The sequence below is a fragment of the Onychomys torridus genome, chromosome 14 (genome assembly GCF_903995425.1).
Source record: "Onychomys torridus chromosome 14, mOncTor1.1, whole genome shotgun sequence".
Classification (NCBI taxonomy): domain Eukaryota; kingdom Metazoa; phylum Chordata; class Mammalia; order Rodentia; family Cricetidae; genus Onychomys; species Onychomys torridus.
The window spans coordinates 23,820,997-23,847,098 of record NC_050456.1 but is presented as its reverse complement, the minus strand read 5'-3'; the positions used below and the strand labels follow the sequence as shown (position 1 = coordinate 23,847,098).

Sequence of the window (26,102 nt, the reverse complement as noted above, 5' to 3'; positions counted from 1 at the left end):
CTACTGAGAGTCTCTCCAGCCCTGCTTTTATTTGTTTTAAAAACACTTTATTTCTGTAAGAGTTAAACATACGTAACTGAAATTAGCAGACATTCTAGACTCTGTTCCATGCATGTATTTGGCTGAAACTCAACTTGGAATAATTATGATGCTCATTTATGCCAACAAATGCTGGTGACTTGATCTGGTTAGTAAAAATTATAGATTCAGCTATATGAATGTAATATACAGGGAAATTATGGTCAGATTTATGCACAAAAATAATGAAAAAATAAGATTTTTATTAGCATACATAATAGGTTTCATTATGGCATTCTTCTTTCTCTTTTATTTTATTTACTTAGTTTTTTTTTTATGTGCATTGGGTGTCAGATTCCCTGGAACTAGAGTTACGAACAGTTGTGAGCTGCCATGTGGGTGCTGGGAATTGAACCTGGGTCCTCTGTAAGAGCAACCAGTGCTCTTTTTTTCCCCCCTTTTTCTTTTTTGTTTTGTTTATTCGGAGCTGAGAACCAAACCCAGGGCCTCGCGCTTGCTAGGCAAGCACTCTGCCACTGAGCTAAATCCCCAACCCCAAGCAACCAGTGCTCTTAACTGCTGAGCTATCTCTCCAGCCCCTTCTTTTGTTTATTTATCTATTTATTTCTTTATTTATCTTGGGGTTGTTTTTTTTTTTGTTGTTGTTGTTTTTTTTTTTTTTTTTTTTTTTTGAGACAGAGTTTCTTTGTGTAACAGTCCTGGCTGTCCTGGAACTCTGTAGACCAGGCTGGCTTCAAACTCAGAAATCTGCTTCCTGAGTGCTGGGATTAAAAGTGTGTGCCACCATGCCTGGCCCTTCTTTCTTTTTTAAAAAGGAGATTACATGTTATTTATTTTCTGTGTAAGGGAAGAAAGCACACGTGCCATGTGTACATGTGGAAACAGAGGACAGCTTGAAGCACACTCGTGCCATGTGTACGTGTGGAAACAGGTCAGCTTGAAGTAGTCAGTTTTTTTCTCCATGGGTTCGGAAGACCAAACTCAGATCATCATGCTTGGTGGCAAGTGCCCCACATTATAACATTTTTTTTTTTTTTCCAGAGCTGAGGACCGAACCCAGGGCCTTGTGCTTGCTAGGCAAGTACTGTACCACTGAGCTAAATCCCCAACCCAATATTTAGTGTATTTTGAGCATATTTACCATCCATCACCCTCTTGTGTACCCTTACTCACTCCCATGATTCCCTTCCTCTTCCCCACTAGCCCCTCCCCTCTGCTTTTATATACAGGGCCATTTCTATTTTATTTATTTTGGGTTTTTTTTGAGACAGGGTCTGTCTTTGTAGCTTTGGCTGGCCTAGAACTTGCTATATAGACCAGGCTGGCATCAGACTTACAAAGATCCACCTCCTGGTTACAGAGATCCACCTCCTGGTTGCTAGAATTAAAGGCATATACCACCACACCTACTTAGTTTAATTTCTAAAGGATTTCACTTATTTTATTTATTTTTTGTTTTTCAAGACAGAGTTTCTTTGTATAGCCTTGGCTATCTTAGAATTAGCTCTGTACAGCAGGCTGGCCTGGAACTCACAGAGATCCATCTGCCTCTGCCTCCCGAGTACAGGGAGCCAGGGGATAGTGGAATAGGGTCAGGTGAGAGTTTAGAGTTCCTGGTGGGCCACAGTAAGGACCTGGGCTTCTCCAAGCGGGAACCCTTTTGAACACAGGAATGATGTCCAGTGTAAGGAGATTGTAGTGGTGGGTCCGTAAGGAAGAGATTGCAGAAGGACAGAGCAGAAGCAAGAACGATGGCCATAGTTGGTTATTTTCCCTTCTTTCTCATGCACCTCTATACGTGTGCTAATGCTTTTCTAGAGGAGAAAGTGGTTGAATTTCTATGTTTATTTATCTTGTGTGCACACATGTATGACAACTTGCTGAAGCCCTCCTTCCACTGTGTGAGTTCCAGGGATCAAACTCAGACCATCAGGCAAACAGCACTCTACCCACTGAGCCATCTCAGGAGCCTAAGCTCCTAAGCAGTTATAAGTGGAGAATTAGCCAGCCAGCAACTGGCCAGCATCCTTTTCATGCTCTGGTGCTTTGAGGCAGGGTCTTACATAGCACTGGTTGGCCTAGCTTCCTGTTTGGATGAGGATGACCTTGAACTTCTGACCCTCAGGACTCCACCTTCCAAAAGCTGAGACTTCTGTGCACCACCACACCTGGTTTAGGGTCTTTAAATGTGCAAGCCCCTGCAGTGCAGGTACCCTTGGAAGCAACTCTGGAGCTGGAGTTACCAGCGGTTGGTCGGTAGCCACCATGTGGGTGCTATAGATCAAATTCCTGTCCTGCCCTCTGGAGGAAGAACAGCAGTTACCCTTAAGTGGCTGAACCATCTCTCCAGCCTAAGGTTGTTAAGTTCTTACTTACTTGTCTGTATTTTCTGAGACAGGGCTTGCTCTGTAGACCAGGCTGGAATTCCCAGAGACCTGCCTGGCTCTGCCTTTAGTGCTCGGAATTAAAGGTGTGCTACCTCCCTGGGCCTTAGATTTTTTTTTTTTTTTCCTTTTTTTTTTTTTTTCAGAGCTGAGGACCGAACCAGCTAGGCAAGCGCTCTACCACTGAGCTAAATCCCCAACCCTTTAGATTATTTTTAATGATACTATATTTTTGTTGCTTAATACACATGTTGTGTCCTTGTCTCTATGAACAACAATACAAATGTTTAACTTATTCAGTCTCTAACTAAAAAAAGGACAAAGTTTATTGGTCCAAATAAAGATTAAACCAGTTAAAGTCTAATTAGAAAGTTCTTCAAACTGAACTCACTAGTTGCAAAATTTTAATTAAATGTTGGTGATCACAGGTTGTCTGCATTAAGTCTTTCCGTTAATAAAACCTTCTGAAGTTACTTTTTTTTCCCAGAATGGAAAAGTCTACCTGGGAAATCTATATAATTTATGTAATTAGCATAAAATTTACAATATAATGTTTTATGAAATCTAAGTGAAGGTGATTGAAATTTTTTTCAGTGTAATAAAAATAGTTAAAATACAGTTGTCATTAACAGATTTATTTCATTATATTAAAATATAAAAGTATGCACTGAACACTGGGTAGTGATGGTGCATGCCTTTAATCCTAGCACTCAGGAGGCAGAGGGAGATGGATCTCTGAGTTCGAGACCAGCCTGGTCTACAGATTGAGTTCCAGAACAGCCAGGGCTACACATGGAAACCCTGTCTCGAAAACCAGGGGGGGAAAATGCATTGAAGCAGGTTAGCAAATCCACTTTCAGTGAGACTTTGTGCTGAAGTGGGAGTGATTTCATTTTATCATACACTGCCACCTGAGGTCAGAAGGCAGGGGAGTTTCATTTTTAGAGACTGGCTTTTCATTATATATCTTGGTAATTATTAACAGGACTTGAAAAAAAGTCTTAATGTATGTGAAGTGCAACTTACTATCAAGCGAAATAATCCTTTATGTCTACTTTTCTATGTGCTCAGGAACTAGGAAGTAATTATTGGGATGTGAAGTGGATGTAGAAACCAACTATAGGGAGAATCAGAAGGAACACTCTGGCTGATATTTTGTATTGATGATGACATATAAATGAAAGAAATCGGGTGTGGGGAGTGTTCCATTTGTATCATGAAGAGCTGAAAAGAGTTTCAGCTCTGGAGATTGGTTTGTTCTTCCCCCAACCCCCTTTTTGGTTTTTTGAGACAGGGTTTCTCTGTGTAGCCCTGGACCGGAGTCTGGCCCTGAACTCAGAGATTCACCTGCCTCTGTCTCCTAAGTGCTGGGATTAAAGACGTACTCCACCCAATTGGTATATACTTTCTTTTTCTTTTTTCTCTTTTGTAGATGTAATTCTAAACACAGAGCCAAATGCAGAGTTAAAAGCCCAAGAGGTCAGAGCAGTAGCTGAGAGCTGAGACTAAAACCCTTTCTTACCCTTCACTGCCGCTGTCGTCCTTCCCCTCAGAAAGAGGCCTACTTCCTGTGTATCTGTCTTTTTATTGACTTTCTGTTCTGCCTTCTCATTGGTTGTAAACCCAACCACATGACCTCCTCATCACTGCCTGTCTACACAGACCTCCAGGTCTTCTATGGTTGGTATTGAGATTAAAGGCATTTGTCTCCATGCTGGCTGTATCCTTGAACACACAGAGATCTGCCTGTCATGTGATCTGGATTAAAGGTGTGCAGCAGCAGCAGCAGCAGCAGCAGCACCACCACCACCACCACCTGGCTTCTGCTATGGCTTGCTATTAGCTCTGACCCCCCAGGCAACTTTATTTATTAACATACAAATAAAATCACATTTCAGTACAAATAAAATACCACCATACTCTTTTTTTTTTTTTTTTTTTTTTTTGGTTTTTCGAGACAGTTTCTCTCTGTAGCTTTGCGCCTTTCCTGGAATTTACTCTGTAGCCCAGGCTGGCCTCAAACTCACAGAGATCCACCTACCTTTGTCTCCCAGGTGCTGGGATCAAAGTTGTGCAACACCACTGCCTGGCGGTATGTACTTTCTAAGATCAACTCTAGAACTAGGTTTTGCTTTTGGAACGGGTAGTGAACCCTGATTTTAAGATGAAAAAGACATGGTAGGTTGACTTAATCACTAGTAAGGCATTAGTACGTATAATATACTACGTACTACATACTATGTAAGGGATACAAGAGAAATAACAGAAGGAAGTTAAGAACTAGGGCTGGGGACGACTCACCGAATGAAATGCTTGCTGTATAAGCGTGAGGATCTCAGTTCTGATCCCCAGAGCCTGCTGACAGAAACAGGTTGGACATGGCAGTATATGTTTGTGACTCAGCACTGGGGAGGTGGACACTGGCAGATCCCAGGAAGTGGGTGACCATCCAGGCTAGCTGAATGGCCAGCTTCAGGTTTGGTAAGAGGTGCTGTCGCAAAAAAAAGTGTGGCAAGCTGGGCATGGTGTCGTACTCCTTTAATCCTAGTCTTGGGAGGGAGAGGCCAGCCTGATCTACATTGGAAGTTCCAGTGTAGCCAGGGCTACACAGTGATACCTTATCTCATGCAAAACAAAATATGGTGGAGAGTGACAGACATTTGCCCTTCACAGCACAAGCATTACCCTACATCTGCATAAGCCACACTCAAGAACTAAAAGCAGGAAAGTTAAGTTTGCTAGAGGGACACACAGGGACTCTGGAAGTGATAGAAATGTCCATTGTCTCAGTTTGGCATTCTGCAAAATGTGTGTTTGTTAAGGCTTCAAATTAATTCTGACTTGCATATTATATGTAAATTGTCTTTAAAAATTTGAGTCAGGTGGTGGTGGTGCACGCCTTAATCCCAGCACTGGGAAGGCAGAGGCAGGCAGATCTCTCTGCGTTCAGGCCAGCCTGGTCTACAGAGGGAGATCCAGGATAGCCAAAACTACACAGAGAAACCCTGTCTTGGAAAAAAAAATTGAATCATGGACTAAATCAGCATTTATCAACCTGTGGGTTGTAACCCTTTGGGGGTCAAGTGACTCTTCCACAGGGGTCACCTAAGACCATTGGAAAACAGATATTTACAATATGATGCATAGCAGCAGCAAAGTTGCAGTTATGAAGTAGCAACAAAATGCTTTATGGTTGGGTCACAGCAAGAGGAACTGTATTAAAGGGTTGCAGCATTAGGAAGGTTGAGACTCTGCTCTAGATAAAAGCGTTCATTGTGTGATACACGGATATTTATAGATATAGAATCAAAAACAACAAATGCTAGCTGAGCATGGTGGTGAATTCGTATAATTCTAAATGCCAGCACTTGGGAGCCCTTGAATTCAAGGTCAGCCTGGACTGTAAAGTAAAACCTTTGTCTCCGAGCAAACAAGGGAAAGCCAAGAGCTGTGCTATTGATAAAGGGGGAAGGCATTGTGTTTGGTTTAGAAAGAAGGGGAAGGGAAAGAAAAAAATTACTTTAATAATCTGGAGTAATCTTTGTTTTCTGGGGTAGGGTCCGGCATGTAGCTGAGGCTAGCCCATTGCTCAGTGTGTAACCTAAGCTGGCCTCAAACTCACTCCTGTTGTACCTTCTGCTTGTGGGATTACAGATGTGCACCACCACATCTGGTCAGGTTGATTCTTATCAGTTGTGTTTGGGAAATGCTAATCTAGACAGTTAATACATGACAGATGAGGAAATGTGAGCTGGGGATGTAGCTCAGCAGTAGAGCACATGCTTGCCATGTGTAAAAATCAACCCTAACACCCCACCCCACTTACCCCCAGCTTGTGCTTGCTTGTGCCTGTGTGTGCATGCAAAAAAAAAAAAAAAGAAAGAAAGAAAGAAAAAAGAAAAAACAAGTGCAAAATAGAGAAATGTAAAGTTACTCCAAAAACTGTATGATTAATGTACTAGTTTCTCTGGGTGTTGCAATAAATTAGCACAAATTGGTTAGAACAACAGCAATTCTCATAATTCTGCAAGTTAGAAATCAGCATTAGGAGCTGAGAGATGACTCAGTAGCTAAGACCAGTGGCTGTTCTTCAAAGGTTCTGAGTTCAATTCCCAGCACCCACATGGTGGCTCAGAACCATTGATAATAAGATCTGGTGCCCTCTTCTGGCCTGTAGGGATATGTGCAGAGCACTCATACATAAAACATAAATAGACTAATCAGCACTGACTCAGGTGTCTTCCCTCCAGGGTCCTGTGGGGGTTTGGCCTTTCTCTTTCAGCTTGGAAGTAGCAGCAGCAGTCCTCACTGGTGGCTGTGGTGCTCCGATCTTTGCAGTCATATGCCTTCTCTCAGTTGAACTAGTTGGTCCTGTTTTGAGACAGTATCTCAGTGTAGTCCTGGCTGGCTTGAAGCTTGCTCTGTAGATCAGGCTGCCTCTAATTTACAGAGCTCCACCCACTCTGCCTCCAGAATGCTGGGCCCACCCTGCCTGGTTTGGCCTTAAAGTTTAAGGTACACCTAGATGAGCTAGGATAATCTCAGAACTCTTAATTGAATCAAGTCTGCAAAGGCCTCTTGGCTACATAATGCCCATTCACAGATTGCAGGTTTAGATGGAGATACTTTTAGGAGCCATTAGCCAGCCTGCCACAGTAATTATTTTTAAAGTGGCTTGTACATTAGTTAAAAAGCAAACTATAAAGTAAAAGATTCCTTACTTTTTTTTTTTTTTTTTTTTGGTTTTTGGAGACAGGGTTTCTCTGTGCAATCTGGATCTCGTTCTGTAGATCAGGCTGGCCTCGAACTCATAGAGATCCACCTGGCTCTGCCTTCCAAGTGCTGGCATTAAAGGCATGGGCCACCCCCACCTGGCGATTCCTTATATTTTTGATGGTGGAGGTTAAGATGGGGTCTAGCTGTGTAGTCCAAACTAGTCTTGTGTTTATCATTCTGCCTCAGCCTCCTGAGTGCTGGGACCATAGAGTTCATACCCCGATCTCTCTGTTTTGGTTTTGTGTTGGTTCTTGTTATGAAGAAGAATGGAATTACATGAAAGTACACAGGGCCAGGTTTCCTGATACATACCTTTAATTCCCACCCTCAGAAGGCAGAGATGGGAGGATCACAAGTTTGAGGCCAACCTAACTGTCTTTTAAAAAGAAAAGGGTGCTGGAGAGATGGCTCAGAGGTTAAGAGCACTGGCTCCTCTTCCTAAGGACCTGAGTTCAATTCCCAGCAACCACATGGTGGCTCACAACCATCTGTAATGAGATCTGGTGCCCTCTTCTGGCGAGTGTATACATAATTAATTAATTAATTAATTTTAAAAATGGGTTGAGGATTTAGCTCTGTGGTAGAGCACTTGCCTAGCAAGCGTAAGGCCCTGGGTTTTATCCTCAGCTTAAAAAAAAAAAAGAAAGAAAAAAGTAAAGATGGCTCATTGGTTAAGACCACTTACTGCTCTTGTGCAGGACCCTAGTTCAGTTCCCAGCACCCACATGGCAGTTCCGGGGGATCCTGCACCCTCTTCTGACCTTCAGGGGCCCCTTCATGTGCACGATGCACATCTGCACGCAAAGGCGCGCGCGTGCGCGCGCGCGCGCACACACACACACACACACACACACACACACACACACACACACGCATAAAATAGAAACTTTCTTTACACTGTGCTTTCTCTTTTAGCTTAAAGCAATAAATGTAGATCTTCAAAGTGATGCCGCCCTGCAAGTGGACATTTCGGATGCTCTTAGTGAACGGGATAAAGTCAAATTTACTGTTCACACAAAGGTAAAGTGGGACTTTGTATTTTGTGTTCCTTTAGAAATGCTGATACTTGTGTAACATGTTGATTGGTTTTGATTCAATTGATTCAAAACTTAAATTTGGAATGTATTGGAAAGAGGCATAGGTCTTAATTGACTGATACTTTAACAAATAAGTTTAGGGAAATTACTTTTTGTTTGTGTGACTCTATGATTTTAGGAGTTAACACAGAACCTACATATAATTTTAATTTCTAGGTTCATGTGTGAGTATGTGTGTATGTGTGTCTATGTCTGCCTGTCTGTCTAACTCAGTACGTAGCTCTGGCTGGCCTGGAACTCACTTAGAAGACCAGGCAGGCCTCAACTCCCAGAGATCTGCCTGTCTTCTCTGTGAGTGCACCACACCAGCCAGTACTATAGCCTTTAAGTGATGATAACAGTACAAGAAGTAGGTGCCTGTTGACTGTTTTCAAAGATCCAAGGGTAATTTTACTTTTATTCAGGAAAATTGCTGTCTTTGCAGAGTTCATTGCCAAATTTTAAACAAAATGAATTTTCAGTCGTTCGACAACATGAGGAATTCATCTGGCTACATGATTCCTTCGTTGAAAATGAAGACTATGCAGGTTACATTGTAAGTATTAGGTTTCATTTTCTTGTTAAGGTTTTTTTTTAATGTGCATGCATCTAGGTGTGTGAGAGGCCACAAGAGATACTGTGGAGTTGGATAACAGGAAGTTGGTGAGCTGCCTGACGGGTGCTAGGAACCAAATGAGGGTTCTGTGGAAGAGCACCAAACTGCTGAGCCAACTCTCCAGCTCTTGTTTTCAGTTATGTATGTATATATCTGTGTGTGGGGATGTGCATGTTAGTGCAGGTGCCTGTGGAGGCCAGAGGCATCAGATGTCCCTGGAGTTGGAGTTACAGGTGGGTGTGAGCCACCCAACAGTATGAGGAACTCATCTTGGCTCCTCTGCAAGAACTCTGTGGGTCTTTACTGATAATCATCTTTCTAGCCTGGGGTTTCATTTTCTAAGAACATTTTAGAAACTCATGTGGTTTTGTTTAACATTTTTAGTAACTGATGTGATTTGTAAACATACCAATTGTGAGGCATTGGCCTGCCACCTTTTATCCTGAGTTGTCTTGTCTTACTTTGAAAATGTTATACTTTTTTGCTTAACCTTGAATTCTTTTTGTTTATTCAAAATAGAGTCTTGCTGTCTTGTGTAGCCCTTTTGTGGTCTGGAACTCACTGTTTAGTGTGTAGTCCAGGATGACCTTGAACCTGCAACAGTCTTGATTCTGCCTCAAGTGCTAGGGTTACAGGCACAAGCCCTTCTAAACATGGATAATTAGTATTGGAATAGGTGATTAATTGAGGAATGTTACAAACTGTAGTGGTTTGGGATGCTTGAGTGGACAGAAACTGGAGTTTAGAAGGCTCCTTAAGATGTTGTAATCAGTAGTAAGTGGTTATTCTTCTCAGCTGTTGAGCAGTCAGAGCCCTGACATTTATGATTTCCCTGAGGTCATCATGGCCTGACTGTCTTCATCTTGAGGCCCTCACCACCTTGAGTCATGTGTTCCCTTTCTGTAGCTCAGATTTTGGTGAATGACCAATAATGTAGTCTTCTTTTTGCATTCTAATTCCGACTTTCCCCACTTTCTAGGATTAAAGTTGCACACCACTACACCTGGCTAGAAGTGTCTTAATTTTTTTTTAATTTTTAATATTTGTTTGTTTTTCTTTCTTTCTTTCTTTCTTTCTTTCTTTCTTTCTTTCTTTCTTTCTTTCTTTCTTTTTTTTTTTTTTGGTTTTTCGAGACAGGGTTTCCCTGTGTAGCTTTGCTCATTTCCTGGGACTCACTTGGTAGCCCATGCTGGCCTCGAACTCACAGAGATCCACCAGGCTCTGCCTCCCGAGTGCTGGGATTAAAGGCGTGCGCCACCGCCACCCGGCTTGTTTGTTTTTCAAGACAGGTTTTCTCTGTAGCTTTGGAGCCTGTCCTGGAACTCACTCTGTAGACTATGCTGGCTTCAAATTCACAGAGATCCATCTGCCTCTGCCTCTGCCTCTGCCTCTGCCTCTGCCTCCCAAGTGCTGGGATTAAAGGTGTGTGCCACCACCCCCTGACTTTTAATACTTATTTTAATGTGCGTGTATCTGTTTGTGGAGTATATACATGGGATTGCAGACATGTGCTGCTGTGTCTGGCCTGTGTGTAGGACAGAAATTCAGATTATCAGGCTTTGTGCTATGGTGCTTTTGCCCCTAGGCATCTCTCCGCTCCTTAAGAGCCATCCTAATGTTGTTGCCCCCCCCCCCCCCCCCCCCGCCCCCAAATAAAAAGTATTATGGGAGTTGGGCACTTGGAGGGGTGAGGCAGGAGATTTTGCTGCAGCCTCTGCCACAAGCTAATAAAATAATGTTAGACTCTATTTCTTCATTGGTGTACAGGATCCCACAGATCTTGGTTTCTAAAACTAGTAAAGTCTTCTAGTCGCAATTTTGGTATTTCTGGTGCTCAGTTCATTTGTCATACGTTGACATTATTCATTCAATGTTGTGTTGTGTCTTGTTTGAGGCAGGATTTCACTTTGTAATTAAGGCTGTCCTCAAGTATTAGGCCATGTTGGTCTCGGATCAGCAGCCATTGTACTTCAGCCTCCTGAGTACAGGAGCCCCCATCTTCTTTCAGACAGTGTGGTACAGTGCTGAGAACATGAAGTAGGGCTGGCAAAATGGCTCCCCAGGTAAAAACGTGTCTGCCACCAAGCCCGGAAGAGTTTGATCCCTGCGTCCCACATGATGGAAGGGGAAAACCGAGTCCTGCAGGTTATTCTCTGACCCTGCACATGCTTGGGCTCGCACGTGCTGCATGTGTGTGTGTGTGTGTGTGTGTGTGTGTGTGTGTGTGTGTGTGAGAGAGAGAGAGAGAGAGAGAGATAAAAAATGTTACAAGTATTAAAAAAAGAAAAGAAGGAAAGAGGGAGTTCCTGAAAGAGTTTTTGGTTTTATTGTAGATCCCACCAGCACCACCGAGACCTGATTTCGATGCTTCCCGGGAAAAACTGCAGAAGCTCGGAGAAGGGGAAGGGTCGATGACAAAGGAGGAGTTCACGAAGATGAAGCAGGAGCTGGAAGCGTACGTGACGGGTCCTGTTCGTCCTGTTAACTGTGCTTGTTTGGTGCCTGTTTTGAGCTCTCTGATGCCATTCTTTAACCGTTTCACTGGAGTGAAATCCAGACTAGGTCCTCAAAGCCAGTGTAAATGATCATGTTGAGAGCCTCTTTGTGAAAATTAGACAATTACACAGATTTTAAGTTATTGAAAATTAGGATCTAGCCGGGCGGTGGTGGTATACGCCTTTAATCCCAGCACTCGGGAGGCAGAGCCAGGTGGATCTCTGTGAGTTCGAGGCCAGCCTGGTCTACCAAGTGAGTTCCAGGAAAGGTGCAAAGTTACACGGAGAAACCCTGTGTCGGAAGGAAAAAAAAAAAAAAAAAAATTAGGATCTAAAACCTTCTTAAAATATTAGGAAGCCAGTTAGATGGTGGTGGTACATGCCTTTAGTCCCAACACTCAGGAGGCAGAGGCAGGTGGATCTCTGTGAGTTCAAGGCCAGCCCGGCTACAGAGTGAGTTCCAGGATAGGCTTCAAAACTACACAGAGAAACACTGTTTCTAAAAACAAATATATATGTATATATATGGAAGCCAACATGACTGTATTTGTTTATTTATTTTGGATTTTCAAGGCAGGGTTTCTCTGTGTAGCCCTGGCTATCCTGGAACTCACTGTGTAGTGTAGACCATATATATGATGTGTATATACATACATACATACACCAAACCTACAATCCCAGCACTTGGTAGGAGGATCAGTTCAAGGCAGCCTCATTTATAGAGTGGGTTCAAAGCCACATAAAACCCTGCTTCAAAACAAGCAACAAAAAGTGCATGTATATTTAATTTCCTTTCTGTACCTGCTCTGGCCTATAGAAAAAGAATAGGAACAAACTAATATAAATAGTTAAAAGAATGTTTTTCTCATTAAGTTGCTTTTAGGGGCCTAGAGAGATATCTCAAAGGTTAAGAGTGCTTGCTGTTCTTGTAGAGGACTAAAGCGTATGAGGTGGATTACAACAGTAACTCCAGCTTTGCAGCATCTGACATCCTCTAATGGCCTCCTTGGCAGTCAAACATGTGCACAAACACATGTAGGCATATTAAGTCCTTGAAAATTTGATAAATTTTCACTTTAACATATTTGAGAAAATAGTTTCAAACCCCTCTTTTATTAAACTTTTGAACTTTCTACTTTGGGGAGATGTGAAGGTCTATTTTAATTTTTATGATGCTCAGCATCAGTCTGATATCCCAGAGAGTCCATCCACCTGCCCACAACAAAGATACCTGCCAAGTACATTTCCAGATCTTAAATGAGAAGTCACTGAACACAGAATATGAATTTTACATTTTCAGTATATTATTTATAATTTTATGTTTTTCAAAGTAGCAAGAAAACTATTCATAAATAAAGGGAAAGTAGCCAGGTGGTGGTGGCTGCACACCTTTAATCCCAGCCCTTGGGAGGCAGAGGCAGGAGGATCTTGTGTGAGTTTGAGGCCAGCATGGTCTATAGAGCAAGTTCCAGGACAGCCAGGACTGTTTCAAGAGAAGCCCTGTCTTGAAAAACAAATAATAAACAAAAAATAGAAAGGAGGAAGTATAGATCAGAGATACACTGTCAGCATTGCTGACAATCAGCAGGCAAAGCACGAGAGTTGAGTCCCTAGATCCCACATAAGGTGGAGCGGGAGAGCTGACTGCAGGCACGCGTGCACGCGCTCACAGTTCAAAAAGGAAACAGTGACTGCAGGCCATGTGGTGACAGAATACTCCAGGACCTTGTCAGTGTTCTGAGAGTTGTCTGAGGCAGTCGTTTCCCTTGTCACCTCATTTCTCTTTCTCTGGCCTTTTCTTCTTTTGTGCATTTCCCTTACTCTTTTTTTAGTTAGTTTTCAAGCTTCTGTCCCCAGTTTTCAGAATTTCGGTAAGTTATTGGAAAGGTAAATGAGCAGACTAGGTTTTTGTCAAAGTGTAAAGTGACATGTCAACTGTGTCGGGTCTGGGTGCCGCAGTCTCATAGACCGCTATAATTACTGTTCAGAAGACCGAGCTGGAAGCTAGCAGAGCGCGTCCCTGTTGAAGCCCTGGTTTTCGGGTGGCCCTGATGATAGTTCTTCGTGGCCAGGTTAGAGAGCCTTGGGTGGTCCTCCTGCTACCTCCTCCCTCTGCACTGAACAATGACCAGAGATCAGACCGCTCCCAACATTGAGCCTCTGGTGTGTGGTGTGTAAGACCGACATTTCTTGCGTGAAGTTGAAGCAAGATTACCGGGCTCTTTCCTTGAGTGGTCCCCCACACACAGCTGCCTGTGCTGCTGTATGGTTGCTGGGGGTCATTGATAATATACTTCAACACATTTCTTCATTATAAGGTCATAAATAGTTGCTCTGTGGTTAGTCTTTCTCACATAATTTGGTTACTATATGAAAATGATTAACAATGAAAATAATGATTAACAAGATTGGCTATTTTTTTGTGTTAGGTGTGGAAAGGCTATAATTATATAACAATTGAGTTATGGTTGTATCAAATAATTTCTCTAGAGCTAAGAAAACAAATACCCTAATAGTGACCCAACATCAAGTTTGTAAGACTTGAGATATTAACATTTAGATACAATAAATACTAAAATAGCATGAGGCTTTTTCAGAAATGAACTTTTTTTGTTTTGTTTTATTTTGTTTTGCAGACAGGGCTTCTCTGTGTAGCTTTGTGCCTTTCCTGGATCTTGCTCTGTAGAACAAACAGGCTGGCCTCGAACTCACAGAGATCCACCTGCCTCTGCTTCCAGAGTGCTGGGATTACAGGTGTGTGCCACCACCGCCCGGCTGAACTTTATATTTTTATAAACAGTTCAGCTAAAAGCTTTGTTGATATGAATTACGTCTTTGCCTTTCTGGTTTTTTTTTTATTGTTGTTTTAAAGATTTATTATGTATACAGTGCTCTGCCTACACTGCACACCAGAAGAGGGCACCAGATCTCATTATAGATGGTTGTGAACCTCCATGTGGTTGCTGGGAATTGAACTCAGGTCCTCTGGAAGAGCAGCCAGTGCTCTTAACCTCTGAGCCATCTCTCCAGCCCCGCCTTCCTGTTTTTTACATTTAAAATGTTCCAGAGAATAGTTGTCGGAATGACTTCTAGTTGATGCCATTGTTCACTCTCAATTTTATGTTGTTTCTAGTGAATATCTGGCAATTTTCAAGAAGACAGTTGCAATGCATGAGGTGTTCCTGTGTCGTGTGGCAGCGCATCCTATTTTGAGAAAAGATTTAAATTTCCACGTCTTCTTGGAGTATAATCAGGATGTAAGTATCAAATCAATGGAAGCAGTGATGGACGTTGTTGTTGCTGTTTATTATTTTCTCTGGTGTTTGGAAGGGCGGAGGAGATAGCACTCGCTTAGCATGAGCAAGGCCCTGGGTTTTTGTAGCCAGTACCCAGAGTTTAATAATCGTAGAAAGGGCAGAGCCATCTCACTGCTCCAAATGCTTTGATTTTTTCAAGGCAGTCGAAAGTGTCACATTTTTAGTAGTGAAGCAAAGAACTTGAGTGGACCAGTTAAATTAAGCTATAAATTGAACTTTCATAATCCAAAAACCTGAAATAAACAACTTTTGTTTTGTATTTCTCTGAGACAGAGGCCCAGGTATCCCAGAATCCTCAAACTCTGTGCAGCCCCAGATGACACAGGACTTCTGATCCTCCTGCCCTCACCTCATGAGTGCTGTGATTATGGGCATGTGTCACCATGCCCAGTGTTTGTGCTGGGCGGAGAACTTAGAGATTTGTTTAGCCTCTGTGAACTGAGCTACATCCCCAGGCCATAAACTTTTTTTAAAGCCTGTATTTCAGGCTAGCTTCAAACTTTCAATACTCCCTCAGTTTACTTAGTATTTAAGATTACACCAGGACTAGACTGAACTCTAAACCGCCTGGCTTCTTTTTAAACCTTTTCATACTCACTCAATTGAGGGACTGTGAGATGGCTCCAAGAGGAGAGACACCTGCATGAGTCCTGTCCCTATAACCTTTTCCCTGAACACCCAACCCCCAGCTCCACCTGGGCCAGATTGTTTTGATATTCAGGTATATCAATGAATGTAAGTCCAAATGCTTATTTTTGCAATGTAAGGAGTTCCTTTTATAAATTCAGGGGATAGATAAGCTAATTATGATACTCAGTTTTAGTGGCTCTCATGTATTGTTTGTTTTTAAGTGAAGTATATAAATATTAAAAAATAAGGGGAGGCAGAGGCAGGCAGATCTCTTGAGTTCAAGGTCAGCTTGATCTACTACCGTACTGAGGTAGTTCCAGGACAGCCAAGGCTACACAGAGAAACCCTATTTACAAAATACAAAACAAAACAAAAAATTAAAAAGATATATTTTATATCAATTATATAATACATAATTAATCAATATATATTATAAATACTTATAAGAATAAATAATTACAAGCTGGAGAGATGGCTCATCAATTAAAAAGCACTGCAGACTGCTCTTCCAGAGGACCTGGGTTCAATTCCCAGCACCCACACGGCAGCTCATAACTGTTAGTAGCTCCAGTTCCAGGGGATCCAACACCCTCACACAGACATACGTGCAGGCAAAACACCAATGAACATGAAATAAAAATAAATGTTTTTTTAAAGCAGTAAATAATTGAGTGGGGCATGGTGGCACACGCTTTTAATCCCAGCTCTCAGGAGGCAGAAGCAAGTGGATCTCTGTGAGTTTGAAGCCAGCCTGGTCTACAGAGGGAGTTCTAGGACAGCCAGGGCTACACAGAGAAACAAACAAACAAACAAAAGAAAATAATTGTAAAAGAGAGTTATAGGCACTCACCTGGCATATGATGGCCTGGGTTCATGAGTTCTCATGTCTTTTGGTGGGGGGGAGACAGGGTCTCCCTGTGTACAGCTGGTCTAGAACTCCATGCATAGAGAGTTGACCAGATTGTCTCCTCAATGCTGGGATAAAGGGGTACACCATCATACCCAACTCTAGCATGTTTTTTGTTTTGTTTTTCCGAGACAGGATTTCTCTATGTAGCCCTGGCTGTCCTGGATCTTGCTCTGTACACCAGACAGGCTTCTAACTCACAGATCTTCCTGCCTCTGCCTCCCAGAGTGCTGAGCCTAAAGGTGTGTGCCATCAGGCCTGGCTATAGTTCAATTTTTATTTTATTTTACTTTTATTTTTTGAGTTAGTTTCACTATGTAGCTCTGCTGTTCTGGAACCCATTCTAGAAGACCAAGCTGGCCTTGAACTCACAGAGTTCTTCTGCCTCTGTCTCCCAGTGCTAAGCCATCTCTTTAGCCCCCCCCCCTTTTTTTTTTTTGAGCTGAGGATCGAACGTGGGCCTTGCGCTACCACTGAGCTAAATCCCCAATCCTCTTTAGCCCATTTAAAAAAAAAAAAAAAAAAACAACTATATTAGTTGATTTTGTTGTTGTTATATTGGGGAGAGTGTTTCTCTGTGTAGCCCTGTGGCTATCTTGGAACTCACTCTATAGGCCAGGCTGACCTTGAACTCAGAGATCTGCCTGCTTCTGCCTCCTGAGTGCTGGGATTAAAGGCTTGAACCACCATGGCCTGGCTGTTTTGGTTTTTTGTTTGTCTGTTTTTGACTTTATAATTTAATTACAACATTTCTTCCTTCCCTTTCTTCCCTCCAAGCCTTCCATATACCCCACTCCAGTCTCCTTCAAACTCACAGCCTCATCTATCACTAGTTGTTATTGCGTGTCTATGTGTATTTATATATACATACATATTTCTAAATATAACCTGTTAAGTCCGTATGTATAGCTTTACTTGCATGGATGTTTTCAGGGCTGTCCTTTTGGTGCTGGACAGCCAGTTGGCGTGCTCTTTGCTGGAGAGGACCGCCTCTCCCAGTCCCAGCTTTACTCAGCTGCTGTCTTAGTTAGGGTTTCTATTGCTGTGAAGAGACACCATGGCCACAGCAACTCCTACAAAGGAGAACATTTAATTGGGGCTGGTGTACAAGTACAGAGGTTTATTCCATTATTGGCATGTTGAGAAGTATGGCGGCATGTAGGCAGACATGGTGCTGGAGAGGTAGCTGAGAGTTCTCCATCTGGATCCACAGGCAGCAGGCAGAGAGACACTGGGCCTGGCTTGAACTTCTGAAACCAGTGACACACTTCCTCCAACAAGGCCACACCTCCTAATGCTACTCTCAAAGCATTCAAATATATGAGCCTGTGGGGACCACCTGGAACTCAGAGATCTGCCTGCCTCTGTAGTGCTGGGATTAAAGGTGTGCGCCCCCACGCCCAGCTCTGAATGAAATGTGTAGTTGTCACTTTGGTGTATGCACTATTTGCCAGAGAACGGGGAGAGAACTGCTTGCAGCTGAATGGTCAGATTGTCTTGTAAAAGGAAGTGGGCCCTCACCATCTGACCTTTAGAGAGTGACCTGGACCATTTGTATTTCTGCTGGTCTCCTGTTTCCCTTTCAAAGCGTAAAAGAAAAGGTTTTGGGGTTTTCTGAGATAGTCTTGTATAATCCAGGCTGTACTCAAACTTGCTGTATAGCTGATCATGACCTTGAATTCCTGTTTGCTCCCTTTTGCCAGGCGTGATAGTGCATGCCTTTAATCCCAGCACTCGGGAGGCAGAGGCAGGAGGATCTCTGTGAGTTCGAGGCCAGCCTGGTCTACAGAGTGAGATCCAGGACAGGCTCCAAAGCTACACAGAGAAACCCTGTCTCGAAAAACAAAACAAAACAAAAAAATTATATTTAAATATCTTGAGTTAATAAGAATTAAAGAGGTATTACTGTTTGTAGCTTCCAAAAATACTAACTTAAATTGCCTTTTTATTTTTTCAGTTGAGTGTTCGAGGAAAAAACAAAAAAGAAAAGCTTGAGGATTTTTTTAAAAACATGGTTAAATCAGCAGATGGAGTGATTGTTTCAGGAGTAAAGGTAAAGTTTGTACTTGAGCAGCGTTAGTTGAAAATACATACTTTTTGTTTTGTAGATTAGGTGTTACTGCATAGCCTGGTTGGCCAGGAACTCACAGAGAGGTACAGACAGGTGCCTCAAATTCTAGGATTAAAGATGTGTGCCCCTACAGGGTGGGTTGCCTCTGAGCACTTGGTCTTGCTTGCAAATGTTGAGGTAGACCTGGGATTGGATGTAGTCAGATCTCAGCTGAGATTTTGGGAGTGTCTTTGGGTAAATGTATGATGTTGGGGAAAACTTTTTTCATCTTCAAAATGAAGTAATATCACTTGGTTCACGGGATTATGGGAAAGATGAAATGAAATATGTGTGAAAAGAATTTTTTTTTTTCATTTTTTGTTTGAGGCAAGGTTTCTCTGTGTAACAGCTCTGGCTGTCCTGGAACTCGCTCTGTAGCCCAGGCTGGCCTCGAACTCACAGAGATTCACCTGCCTCTGTCTCCCAAGTGCTGGGATTAAAGGTGTGCGCCACCAATGCCTGGCGTATGAAAATATAAATAGTAACTTTTTTCCTTAGTGGTGCTTTTAAAATGGTGTGAGAGTTTACTGTCTGGTACCTTTCTTAGTCAGCGTTACAATATCAGCAACTGTAAGAAAGGTGACTAGTGCTTCCGTTTCATTGTTACTGTTGCCCCCTTCTGCAGGAAGCCTGTGTACTATTTAACTTACACGCTGAGCTTGTGTTGACAGTCCAGGTGCCAGATGCTCTCCAGCGACAACTCTGCCTTCTCTCTGATGTGGCTGCACATTGATAGCTCACATTTCCGTAGCTAGTAAATGTAAACCATTATTGGTTGTGGTTTTCACAACCAACGGACACCTTTAACATGTGTAATATATTCATTTGTAGTTTTTGATTACAGTCTTCATTATAACCCTGCAGGTTAGCAGTATTTTCCCCATTTGTGGAGAAGAAGACTGACCCATTTGAAGCGATGTGAAATGGCTTTTTCTAGTGCAGACTTGCTGTGCAGTCCGTTGCTGTAAAGCCCAAGTTATATCAGTAATACTTTCAAAGAATAGTTGCTAGAAAGCACTTTGAGGGATTTTTTTTTTTTTAACATATATTTAGCTTAATTTCAAGAAGAGATTAAGGGCTGGAAAAATGGTTTGTTCAGTAGTTAAGATTATTGGCTGCTCTTTCAGGGGACCCAGGTTTGAGCCTCAGTATCCATGTGGTCAGTTTCAAGGGATCTCACCACCCTCTTCTGTCCTGTAGGCACTAGGTACACAGGTGGTATGCAGACATACATGCAAGTGAAACACCAATACATACAAAATAAAAATAAATACATGCTTAAAATTTAAAAACAGATTGAAAATGGTGGTTACCTGTATCATTGCTCCCAAGTGGCTGAGTTCATCTAAGCAGTTAGTTAGGCTAGGTGGTCCCTGAAATGCATAATGGGCCAGGAAAATAGGCTTTTCATTTCTAGATACCCAAGTATTTCCTGCTTCTCCTCGGAAGCATTTGCTGCCTCCTGGCAGCCGTGTTTGTAGCAGCAGAGCGCACGCAGGCCAGTGCCTGTTTCAGGGTAAACACAGAGGGCACTCCAGCCTTCAGCTGTAACCGTAGGCTTGTCTGCAAAAGTCGGACTGAGTGGGCGAGGTCAGGTAAAGCCTGAGTGCTGGGAGGGATTGTACTCCTTTCCCGAGGAAGTTTCTATAATGTCAGGGTTTCATGTCACATAGAGCATGTGCATGTAAACAGCTAGCTCTTTCCTCATCCTGCAGGACGTAGACGACTTCTTTGAGCATGAACGAACATTCCTTTTAGAATATCATAACCGAGTCAAGGACGCATCTGCGAAGTCTGACAGGATGACAAGATCTCACAAAAGTAAGACCTCTGTGGGAAAACTGTTTAAAGATCGCTTGTTTTGCTGGACACGGTGACAGGTCTTTAATCCCAGCACTCTGAAGGTAGGGCCAGGCAGATCCTCTGAGTTGGAGGCCAGCCTGGTCTACATAATGAGTTCCAGGACAGCCAGGGCTCTGGAGAGAGGCCCTGTCTCCAAAAAACAACAAGAAAAGATTTGTTTTATGTGTATTTGTGTGTATGCCTCATCAAACGTATGTGTGCGTGCACCATGGAGGCCAGAAAGATCCTCTGGAACTAGAGTTATAAGTGGTTGTGAGCCACCTGATGTGGGTGCGGGGAATCAAACCCAGGTCCTCTACAAGAACAGCAAATACTCCTAACCACTGAGTTGAGTTACTCAGTTATCCACTGAGTAACATTTCCCTACCCGTCCCTCCAACTTACATTTTAGTTGAGATAATTGTAAAATTGACATGTTACTTATAGTTGATAAAAGTCTGAATTTAGAATAGTGGTTCTTAAATTCTGGTCTATGACGCTCAGGCCCTCACAAGTGTCTACTTAGGAACCGAATGTATTCCAAGCTGACATACCCAAGGTCCTAAGGGCGGTTCCACATTGCACTATAGTCCTCCCTCATCAGGTGAGCTGCCTGTGGGTAAATCCTGAGAGTTGTGCTGAGTCGGGCTGTCATTTGCGAGGGTTTCCTGTGTCTGTCAGGTCTGTTCATAATTTCTACCTGTCGGCCCTCCTCAGTGACTTGCAGCTTTCCTAGTATCTATTACCAGGTTATTGTAGCAGTTTCTTGGTTGGTCACTCTGCCTTTTCTGTCTTTCCACTTTTAGACTGTAGATAGCAGATTTTGGGGGTGGAGGGGCGCTAAAATCCTTTTTAGGTTGATTTTTGCCACCTTACGGCTTAAATATTTATTGATATTTGCTGGGTGGTGGTGGCCCACACCTTTATTCCCAGTACTCGGGAGGCAGAGCCAGGAGGATCTCTGTAAGTTCGAGGCCAGCCTGGTCTATAGAGCAACATCCAGGACAGGTACCAAAACCACACAGAGAACCCTGTCTCAGAAAAAAAAAAAAAAAAAAAAAAAAGTACTTAGTGATATCTATCCCACAGACCCAAACTCTTGGTTTGCAAGACCTTCACCTCCAGATGTTGGCAGTTTCTCTGTCTTCATCCCCTTTGTTTCCAACAGTCCTGAGTCCCACCTGCTCTGAGTGCTGTTTTTATGCCTGGGCTCATGGCTTTAGTCAGTCAGTGTGTGCTCTCCTCGCGGGTGAAGGTCTCTCATCCTACACGCTTGAGTTCATTCTTCAGTTTCCATGGTCTTCTCCAACTTAGGCAGCATTGCATGCTTCTAGAGTGTTTACGGGCCTGGTGTATCTGCCGATGTGCGTTACAGCTGCTTGCGCCATTTCCTTCACTGGGTCTCTCTTATTTTATAGGTAGGTAATTAGTAAATATTTTAAATCAACAGTTAATGTATTATTAAAACTTGATTTTTAATTCTTAAAACTTTCTCCATAGGTGCTGCTGATGATTACAATAGAATTGGGTCTTCATTATATGCTTTAGGAACTCAGGACTCTACAGATATATGCAAGTAAGAATTATAGTTAAGACCGTGAATATAAGGGGAGCAGCAAAGGAAACAGAGTTTGTAATCTACGCAGGCATTTTAGGGTTTTTTTATCAACCCATTTATGATAAACTGGATTTTTATTATAATAAAATGGTTGGCTTCTTTTTTGCCTTCTCATTCTCTAATTATTATTTTAAAATATTCAACCCTTCAGGCTAGGCATGGTAGTGCATACCTTTAATCCCAGCACCTAGGAAGCAAAGGCAGGCAGATACCTGAGTTTGAGACTAGCCTCGTCTACATAATTAGTTCTAGTCCACCCATGGCTACATAGTGAGACCCTGACTATAAATAAATACTGAACATATACAAATTTGCTGTGTATTTCATTGGAAGTCAAATTAAACTCTTTTTCATTTAACGTAGTCCACTGCTGAGCTAAATACCTAGTACCTCCCACCCACCTCCGCAAGTTGTTGTAAGTTCACACATGGCCCACACAGGCTTCAGACTTGCTATGTAGCCAAGAGGGACCTTGGTCTCTGGACTCTCCTGCCTCTGCTACCTGAATGCTGGCTACTGGGATTTACAGGCACAGGCCACCATTCTTAGCCCTCCAATTGAACGTTAAATAACTATTTTTTATATGTATTTTGTGTATGTATGTGTGTGCTAGGGATGTGTATCCCAGCAGATCATGGAGCTGAAGCTGAAGCCAGTCTGGTACACATAACCCTTTGCCTCAAAAAAAAAAAAAAAAAAAAAAACAAGGGCAGATGTGATACGCATCTGTCCCAGGACCTGGGAGGCCGAGGCAGAACAGTGTTGAGTTAGGCCAGCCTGGACTACACAGTAAGACCTTGTCTCATAAAAAACCAAAAGAGCAGGAAGGAAAACCATCCTGGAACTGGAGAAATGGCTGAGTTTGATTCCTAGCATGTATGTATGTGACTTACAGCTGTGTGTGATTGCGGTTCTAGGGGATCCGACACCCTCTTCTGCACATATATGACATACTCCCACAGCAGACCTGCATATAGATTTATTTATATGTATATTTATGCCCACACATAAAAACAATAGTTTAAAGAATACATATATCCATATATATTTGTATAGTCTATACCTACATATATATTTTTTTTCCATTTGTATGTATGTGTGTTTGTGTGAGTATATAACACCTGTGTACTCGTGGATCGCAGGCCACAGAGTATGTCAGATCCTCTGGAACTGGAGTTCCAGGTTACTGTGAGCCGCCTGACATGGGTGCTGGGTCCTCTGAACTGCTGAACCGTCTGCTCCAGACCCTTCCCACTCCACCCTCTCTTGTTGACCTCTTACTTCACAGAGGCCTGCCTGCCTCTGCCTCCTGAGAGCTGGGATTAAAGGGGTGCACCACTGGCCTGGCTGTTTATTTCTTTGGGGTGGGGCACACATGTAAGAGCATGAGTGTAGAGTTCTCTCCTTACCATATAGTTTCTGGGGAATCAAGATAGTAATATTCTGGGGATTTTAAATAAGCAGTTTATTGTAAGAGCTGGGAGGTTTTTATTAAACTGTTGAAGTCTTTAGTTAACAAGACCATTGGATACTTTATGTGATGAAACAAGAATGCCTTTCTTGGGTATTTGTTTGTTTGTTTGTTTGTTTGTTTTTATTTTGGTTTTTCAAGACAGGGTTTTTCTGTGTAACAGTTCGGGCTGTCTATCATCTCGCTCTGTAGACCAGGCTGGCCTCAAACTCAGTGAGATCCTTCTGCCTGTGCCTCCCAAGTGCTGGAATTAAAGGTGTATGCCACCACTGCCTGGGAAGAATGTCCTTTATTAATATGGTTTGGGGTTATTGTCTCTGTATATACACTTTTAAAGTGAAAAATTAATGAAATGCTGCTCTGATGAAAGTGTTTTATTTTTCCCTTAAAGGTTTTTCCTCAAAGTTTCAGAACTATTTGATAAAACAAGAGTAAGTATTAAGCTTGAGAGAACTACTGCATGTGATTATACTTGTATTAATGGTATTTTATTGTGCCCCTAAAATAGTGAAATGCAAGAGGTGCCTCCCCAAGTTTTCAGACTTCCATACGTCTCATGACCCAGACAAAATAAAATTAGTGTAAAAAATTGTCTAAAACGTCAGCTATGGTGAGTCACACCAATAACCTTAGCACTCAGAAAGCTGAGCAGGAAATTTGGTTCAAGATGAGACTAACTATCTCTCTTCAACACACACACAAACACCGCGCACACGCGCCCCATTTTTTTTTTTTAATTAGGACCAGTGAGGTGGCTCAGGGGTTAAAGGCTTTAGCTGTCTTGACCTGAGTTCAATCCTTAGAACCCACTTGATGGAAAAAGAGAACCAATTTCTAAAGGCTGACCTCTGACCTCCAACACTAGCACTGTGGGATATGTGGTTTCATTTTACCACATTTGCTCTAAAGAATGAACTGCATCAGGTTGCTCTGTAAGCTTACTCACACTTGATGTTTTTTACCTGTGTTTTAGCTACTCGATGAGCATGCCTTTTAAGAAAAATAGACCATTTTAACAGTAATTTCAGGTGTTCATTTTTGAGTCGGGATCTATCTCAAGCTAGTCTTGAACTCTGTACAGCCAAGTTCTCCACCTCTCAAGTGCCTGGATTATAGGTGTGCACCACCATACCTGACCTGGTTTCAGATTTATAGAAAAGAACATAAAATAGTATAAAAAGTTATGTGCACATCGCCAAGGTTCCCTGAAAATGAACATTTCTGTGTGGTTTATAATTCTCTTATTCCAGATGTTCAAGTTCATCTGTGTTGTGTCTTTGTATGCATCTCAATTCTGTTTTTTAATATAGCCAGTAGTAAAATGAAAAGGAAAAGAAGAGGAAGAAAGGAAAAGCCAGGCAATGGTGGCGCAGGACTTTAATCCCAGCACTTAGGAGGCAGAGGCAGGAGATTATTTCTGAGGCCAGCCTGGTCTACAGAGCAGTTTCAGGTAGCCAGGAGATCGACAGACAGACAGACAACGAAAATCACACACCACCACACACACACACACACACACACCCCTCTCAAAATATAGCCAGTAATATTGTTTTTCCAATGTCACCAAATAAGAACTCGCCATTGCAACTTTTTGTGGTATAACAAGTCAGGAGACACATTAAGTTTTTTATTGTATTTAACTAATATAAAACATCTCTTAGGCCAAACATGCTGGCACACATGTTTAATCCTAGCACTTGGGAATCTGAGGCATTGACTCTGAGTTCAAGGCTAGCCAGGGCTACAGAGTGAGACATTTTCTCAAAAGCAACATTACCCTTTGTCTTATTTCTATTTCTTTCTTGAGGTTTTGATTTGGTTTGGTTTGTGTAGCTCTGGCTGTCCTGGAATTCCATCTGTAGACCAAGCTGACCTTGAACTCACAGATCTGCCTGCCTCTGCCTTCCGAGTGCTGGAATTAAAAGTGTGGGCCGCCACCTGGCGAAGAAGAGTTCTTTTTAACTTCCCTTTCCACCTCATCTTAAATCCTTCATCTGTTGGTGAGCACAGGTCAGTTGCTATTACAGTAGATTCTATAGTAGTGAGTCAAAAATGAGAGGAGAGCCAAGTTTCCAAATGCAGAATTTTCCTAAAAATTCATTAGTGGTATTTGATTTTCCTTTTCATTTCTTGTTGGAATTTTGAAAGCCGCCCAGATAAAGCAGAGTGGGTTCTGTAGTTCTTCAACATTTCTAATTAAAAATGTTTTTATTTAGAGCAGAATGTAACAGGTGATTTAATGCCATTTCCCCTTATTCAGAAAATAGAGGCCCGAGTGTCTGCTGACGAGGACCTCAAGCTCTCTGACCTGCTAAAGTACTACTTACGGGAATCTCAAGCAGCTAAGGTAACTGGCCGTTCTCAGAGGTTATTGGGTGTGAGGCTGTGCAGGTTGATTATGGGCATATTGGTTTGCATTTTCAGGGTGTGTGTAGTGCTGTGTGATGGCTGGGATCCCAGCACTTGGTGGAGTATGCAGGAGAAATGAGGTGAGGCTAATTTGAGCTGTGTAGTGAGACCTTGTCTCAAAAACAAATAAATGTTACATGAAATTACCTTTCTCAGAGCCAGGCATGATGTCACACACCTTTCTTTAATCCTAGCACTGAGGAGGCAGGTGGATCTCTGAGTTCCAGGCCAGCCTGGTCTACTGATTGAATTCCAGGCCAGCCTGATCTACAGCTGGCCGGTGGTGGCACACACCTTTAATCCCAGCACTCAGGAGGCGGGGGCAGGCGGATCTCTGGTCTACAGAGAGAGTTCCAGGGCAGCTTATTATAAAATGTGGTTGAAATGAATAACTTTTTAGAACATGGCTTTA

The 26,102-nt window shown here is 42.5% G+C and overlaps 1 protein-coding gene across 2 annotated transcripts in view; it reads left to right on the top strand.

Moving 5' to 3' along the window:
* Snx6 (sorting nexin 6) overlaps positions 1–26,102 on the top strand; it is a 37,746-nt gene that overhangs the window by 7,569 nt on the left and 4,075 nt on the right. For both annotated transcript variants that reach the window (XM_036206164.1, XM_036206165.1), the window contains exons 3-11: positions 8,115–8,219; positions 8,721–8,831; positions 11,225–11,346; positions 14,520–14,643; positions 18,198–18,293; positions 20,066–20,171; positions 21,693–21,768; positions 23,673–23,712; positions 25,542–25,628. In XM_036206164.1, the coding sequence (XP_036062057.1) occupies positions 8,115–8,219; positions 8,721–8,831; positions 11,225–11,346; positions 14,520–14,643; positions 18,198–18,293; positions 20,066–20,171; positions 21,693–21,768; positions 23,673–23,712; positions 25,542–25,628 (867 nt within the window). The remainder of the gene's footprint in view (positions 1–8,114; positions 8,220–8,720; positions 8,832–11,224; positions 11,347–14,519; positions 14,644–18,197; positions 18,294–20,065; positions 20,172–21,692; positions 21,769–23,672; positions 23,713–25,541; positions 25,629–26,102) is intronic.